Source organism: Apis dorsata, unplaced genomic scaffold (genome assembly GCF_000469605.1).
Source record: "Apis dorsata unplaced genomic scaffold, Apis dorsata 1.3 scaffold_579, whole genome shotgun sequence".
In the NCBI taxonomy this organism is placed as follows: Eukaryota; Metazoa; Arthropoda; class Insecta; order Hymenoptera; family Apidae; genus Apis; species Apis dorsata.
The window spans coordinates 160,158-166,548 of NW_006263788.1; the positions used below are offsets into that span (position 1 = coordinate 160,158).

General features: G+C 27.4%; 2 protein-coding genes across 2 annotated transcripts; one reads left to right on the forward strand and one right to left on the reverse strand.

Annotated features, from left to right (window-relative positions):
- Nucleotides 1-446: 446 nt before the first annotated feature.
- LOC102679919 (probable signal peptidase complex subunit 2) lies at nt 447-1,803 on the reverse strand. Its single transcript, XM_006621086.2, has 3 exons — nt 1,651-1,803; nt 985-1,289; nt 447-894 (listed from the first exon to the last, which is right to left on the reverse strand). The coding sequence occupies exons 1-3, from the start codon at nt 1,678-1,680 to the stop codon at nt 651-653; spliced, it is 579 nt and encodes a 192-aa protein (XP_006621149.1). The 5' UTR covers nt 1,681-1,803; the 3' UTR covers nt 447-650.
- Nucleotides 1,804-1,948: 145 nt separating this feature from the next.
- On the forward strand, nt 1,949-5,744 carry LOC102679799 (pre-mRNA 3'-end-processing factor FIP1). The gene is made up of 4 exons (XM_006621085.2): nt 1,949-2,225; nt 2,473-3,381; nt 3,457-3,800; nt 4,019-5,744. The coding sequence occupies exons 1-4, from the start codon at nt 2,046-2,048 to the stop codon at nt 4,137-4,139; spliced, it is 1,554 nt and encodes a 517-aa protein (XP_006621148.1). The 5' UTR covers nt 1,949-2,045; the 3' UTR covers nt 4,140-5,744.
- The last annotated feature ends 647 nt before the right edge of the window (nt 5,745-6,391 follow it).

The window sequence follows — 6,391 nt, forward strand, 5'->3', positions numbered from 1 at the left end:
TTTGTCTGTTGCTCGTTTTTACAAAAATTTTTCTAAAAATATATGTTTATTATATTACATAAAAAAAATTTCGATTCTTCAATACGAAGACGACACATTTTGTTAATGTACCTGTTTAGGGAACAATCAGTCATTATCATTTTTCATTGATAACTCACATATATTATTTATAGTAACCTAAATATCTGTCGCTTTTATTTTTATCAATTTATTTCTTAATTATTAGAGGTATGTATACAATTTTCAATGGCTATTATTTATTAATAATCATTTTTATTTTTTTTTCTTATTTCTTGATTGTTTTATATATATATATATTTTATTTCAATGGCTATTATCAATTTCATTTCAACTGTGATATTGAAAATGAATTATCAAATAAAGTATAGTTATGTAAATAATTTACTAGTATTGTAAGTGGAAAAGAAATTTTTTATTCTATTAACAGTAATGTAAAAATTTATATTTGTTTTTCTATTGTATTTAAACATGAATTATATAATACATACACAATTTTAAAATTTTTGAACTTTTATTTTCAAAATGGTTTAACACCAATATGAAATACACAAAATATAAAAAAAAAACAATTTTTTGTATATTATAAAAAAAAGATAATGATCATATTCAATTAAATATCATTCTTTCTGCTACTTTTCTTTACGTTGAATAGTTAAGCTATCATGCATATTTGTCACAACATTTTCTATTAATTCTGGAATAACAACGCCATTGACATCAATAAAATTTGCAACAGATTTTGTAACACTAGTTTCATTCACATTTCCTGTAGCAGTACTTCTAACAGATAGCACAAGATTATATTTATCATCATATCTTTTTAAATATGAACTTGCTTCCCAAATAAGATCAGGATTAAAACCTGCAGGATCCCTAAAATATATAAGATATAATAACTTAAAGATTTTAAAATTAGTTTAAAATTTTAAATGAACTGTATTATATGTAATGTATAAAATTTACCTTTGAATAGCTACAACAAATATACCCTTTTCTTTGTATGTTGTATATAAAGTAAGAAGTCCTATTAACAGGAAATATAATGTAACACAAATAGCTAAAACTGGTTTGGATGCAGGAAAAGGATATAAATAATCACAAAGAAGAGCAACAATTGCTACTGTTACAGCAATTCCACATAGAGCTAATCTTCCATCAAGTAAAGCAAAGTTTTCTATATAATTGTATTTTTTTGTAAGTACATCCTTAACTGCATCATCTAATGCATTCTTTACTGCAGATCCATCCCATTTATTGATTTTGATTACCTAAAAGAATAAATTTAATTTAAAAAAAAGTATATTTTTAAGTAACGCATATTAAATAACATTTTATATCTAATACCAGCAGTAAACATAGTATAAAAATAATATAAAAATAAAAATATGTATAAAATATAAATTGATAGTGATTTTAAAAAATGCACATTAATATATTATATAAATCTATTGATATAATATATAAAATTTAATTAAAATATAACTCTGGACTCAAAAATACCATATGCGGCATGTTTAATATATATTTACAATTGAGACACATAGCGATAAATTTTTCAGTAATATTAAAATATTGGAAATATACATTTTATTAAATATTCATTTTTTAAAATTAGACAATTAAACTTACAAGATTTTCTGTATTTTTATCTGCACCCATTCTAACCGTAATCTTATAATAAAACAGTTATAAGTATACTAATTCACTATATACTTTTGTACACGTCAAATCATTAAATCTTTTGATACATTAATGCCACCTTAAGAATAATTTTTTAGATTTATAATAGTTAATATGTAATTTATCAAATATTTTTTATTATTTTGATTAAAAAGAATGTAAGAATTTAATTGTGAAAAATGAACTAATAAAAAAATATAAAATATTAAATGATTTAAATTAAAATTAGTTTTAATATTAACAAATAGTTGGTGAACCTGCAGGATGAAGCACTCGTATTTTGATCGTTACGCGTGTTCAGAAGATGCGGAATTCTTTAATTGTCAAGTGAGAAGAGAGGAAAAATGGCGGATGAAAATGAGGATCAATGGTTATATGGAGATTCAACTGATGGAAAAGAATATACACCGACATCCGTTCAACCAGAAAGCCAAGAAAATGATTCAATTCCTGCTACAATACAAGAAAAGTCAGAAATCTTGGAAGATCAGAAAACAGAAAATGTTATTGATCCACCAACAGAGGTTCATTTTTCCTAACCTTTATTCAACTATTATTATCAGTTTTTATTGAAAAAAATTAACAAAAATGATCGTAAGATATTAAATGTTTAAGTTTTTGTAATATTGGTTATATACATTGTTCGAAAAAATATTTTCAAAAATATTTTATCACATCAAAATACACGTTATTATCGTACAAACATAACCTATTTAATTTGTAAACTATTTGAAATTAAATTCAATCTTTAATGTTTATCTTCAATTCTAGCCATCTGAAGAGGCAGAACCACCAGAAGAAGAATCTTCACCAACTAATAATATTCCAAATGAAAATAATACGGAAATAAATAAAAATGGAATAAGAGAAGCTTCCAGTCAAGAAGATGGAGAAGCTGCTAGTGATTCAGATTCTGATGATGATGTACATGTTGTTATTGGTGATATTAAATCAACTCCTGCATATGGTAGTCTCAATATTAAAAGAGGAGGATTGCTCACAAATGCATCAGGTGTACCAGATAAATTAAATAAACAACCAGGAAAATTTAGTATAGATGAATTTGAAACTATAGGAGTTATCAATGGCATGCCTGCTCATGAGTTTAATTTAGATCAATTAGAAGATAAACCTTGGAGACAGCCTGGTGCTGATATTACTGATTATTTTAATTATGGCTTTAATGAAGAAACATGGAGAGCTTATTGTGAAAGACAAAAGAGAATGAGAAGTGAATCTGGAGTAGGTTTGATATTGAATGCAGGGGGAGGTAGTGGTAATGCAGGCAGTATGAGAGTACCTCAAGTTGCAATTACCAATGATAATAGTAAATATTCTGGCATAATGGGACCAAAGAGAGCAGGACCACCTCCAGGAAGAAAAATGGCAGGAACAATAGATGTAATTGGTAGTTCAGGTTTAGCTTCAAGAAGAAATCTTGATAAATCTCCACCAAAAGGAAATGTGATACAAGTAATGACTGCAGATAGGAGAGAATATTCTAGAAAACCAGGTTTTCCTGATATGAGTGTACCACCACCAGGAGCAGGAATGCCTCCTGCATTTGATATGCCTCCTCCTGGATATCCTGGAGAACCAGCTCCTTTTTACATGCCTGAAACAGATCCATATTATCAAAGTTATGAGCCTACACAAGATAATCAATGGGGCAACGATCCGGTATATATTACATCTTACGTGTTTTACTATTAATTTTTATTTCTTAAAAGAATTTGATTATTCTTTACATTTCAGACATGGCAACCAACAAATTTAACTATTCCAATGACAGAAGGGGAAGATGAAAAAGATACTGGTCCAAAAACAATACCAACTATGGTACCTCCTACAAATATTCCTCCTATAATGCCACCTAGAGATTCTCGAGATCGTGAAAGAGATCGGGAAAGAGAAAGAGATCGCGATAGAGAATTAGATTCAATGGGAAGGGACAGAGAAAGAGATAAGGATAGAGATCGCGATCGTGAAAGAGAAAAGGATTCTATGATTAGAGAACGAGACAGAGAAAGAGATTCAATGTCACGAGATGAAGAAAGAGATCGTGATAGATCTCGATCTCAATATCGACACAAAGATCGGTAATAAAGCAATGCGGAGTTAAAAAAATATGTGATATTTAAAATTAATATTATTTTCAATTTACTTCATTACGATTATGATTTATCAATTTATTTTTTTCATTTATTTATACTTTCATTTCTCAATACCTGTGTTATCTAAAATAATAAAATAATAAAATTGTAATATAAATAAGTAATAATAAAATTGTGTAACAATACTTTCTATATCTTTTTAGACATCGACATCGATCGAGATCTCGGTCTCGTAGACATAAATCCAGGTCCCGAAGTCCAAGTCGGCGTAAGAAGAAATCTAGACGTTCTGAAAGAGAGCGTTCTAAAGAAGAGAGCGAATAAAAGAAAAAATATTTACAAAATACCCGCGGCCACATTGGCATGCTGAATATAAAATGCTGAGTCTTTTAATAATGTAACTTTTCATATGTTACTTTTCAGAATATACGTTGATTATTATTTCATAAAATGAATAGCAGATGCAATAAATAATTTGATTTTACCTGAGACTACCATATAACATACTCTGCAGTTCTCATTCATGCGTAATCAGCAATTTCTAGCCAACAAATAAGTTATAAACAATAAGAATAAACTTTACCTTTAAAAATATAAGATGTTCATTGTAATCCTCATAAAGAATGCGTAATATTTATATATTACACTATTTATAATACAGGTACATCTACTGAGAAAGCAAAAATAAGGGAGAAAAAAATTATGCAGGATACCAAATCACTGAAATTTTGCCATTCAATGTATGGTTTTATATCATAATGTTATTACAGAAATGGTATTTTATAATAATTAAAAGTAATAGTAGTTTATTGGTAAATCACTCGGGAGTGAATCGATTGATCGATACTCGTACCGACTCGTACAGTCGGATATGTATTGATCAATGTGCACACATGTTCTTTTTCTTTTTGTAAATTTAATTATACCATATTTTTTGCATCAAATCTTCCCATTTTTCATTATCATTAATAATATCATCATACATAATGGAAAAAAATGTTACATTTGTACAGCCATATACACGTTACATTTAGAATACCGTTAATTCATTATCATTTTTTTCAAGTGTGTAAGTGTGTAAAAGTGTTGTGTAAATCTGATGCATTAGGTATGCCTACGAATGAGTAAAATGCTAATAATCAAGACAAACTACCAGTATGGCTACCTACGTTTTAATGTCAATTTTTTTTTATTTTCGAATAATCGTCTTGGAATTTTGAAAATTTAAAGAATTTTTTGAATTATTTACGATTCTACTAATAAAAATTCAAAAGAAACATAACAAATATTCAATAAAAGCAAGAACGTAGATCGCCCTACACGTAAATTGTCTCGAATCATCGGTGTAGGAGATGACAATAAATATATATAACTTCTAAGATAGGTATTCCTTGAATATATATAAAAAAGAAAAAAAATTAAGAAAAAAAAGACAAAACTCAAGCAACAGAAAGCATACATGTAATTATCATAATAATTAATTGCATCTACTAGTTATAAAGTTTACAATACAAACAAATACCATTTAAAAAATATACTGTAGAATATTTAATTCGATTAGTCAATCGCTTTTAACTTTATTTTTTTAAAGGAGAGCATTTGAAGTTGTAAAAATGCAGTTATATCAATACGGTTTGTTTCTATTTTTTATCTTTAATATTCTTTTTATTTTATTTATTTTTTTATTTTTTTTATTTTTTTTAATTTTTTTTTTTAATAAACGAAAAATACAACATTCAATACAAAGAGATGTATAAAATAATGGGAAAATAAAAGGAAAAACAAAAATATAAAGAAAAACCGTGAACACTAACGACGAAATAAGTTGAAATAACCATTTGAATCAAAGAAATCAGAAATGCACTGGATCCAAAGAGCCAAATTTACATATGATGACGATCTAAAAATGTTGAATCGAAAAATGAATAAGAGAACGTAGAAATTCCTTTTGATTTCATTTTTTTTTTTATTCATTTTATTGTAATAAGTTATCACGACATCCTCCTTTCACATTATATTCAGATTCGAAAATCTTTTTATTTAACGTTCTAGAAAATATGAAATACAATCGACAAAGACGCTAATTAGTATATAATAATACCGTAACGATGTGAATCGTTCCTGGAAATAGTTTTACAATACATATATATCGGCGGAAACGCTTTGCATGTTGTTGGTTCGACAGAACGTTTAAAGTAAAGCCGCAAAACAGAACTCTTTGGACCTGGGCATCTTAAGAAACCGCTACCACCACGAGTCGAAATAAATTCGTGTATCCCAATCAAAGAATCGATCAACAGATAAACAGGAATGCGATAATTGATGAACGAACGAACACGATAAATATTTCGTTAAACAAGAAAGAAATAAATAATCGAATGAAGCTGAAAACTTATTGCAAAGAATTGTTTTTCTTTTAGCCTTTATATTGTAAAAAATCTCGCGTGCATCGTTTTTCGCGTACTGTTTTTTCGAAAAATTTCGGAATGTCGGTTCTACTATCGACATAAGATTATTTAAAAAAATCTACGCTCTTTTTTTTTCTTTTTTTTCTTTTTTTTTTTTTTTTTTTTTTT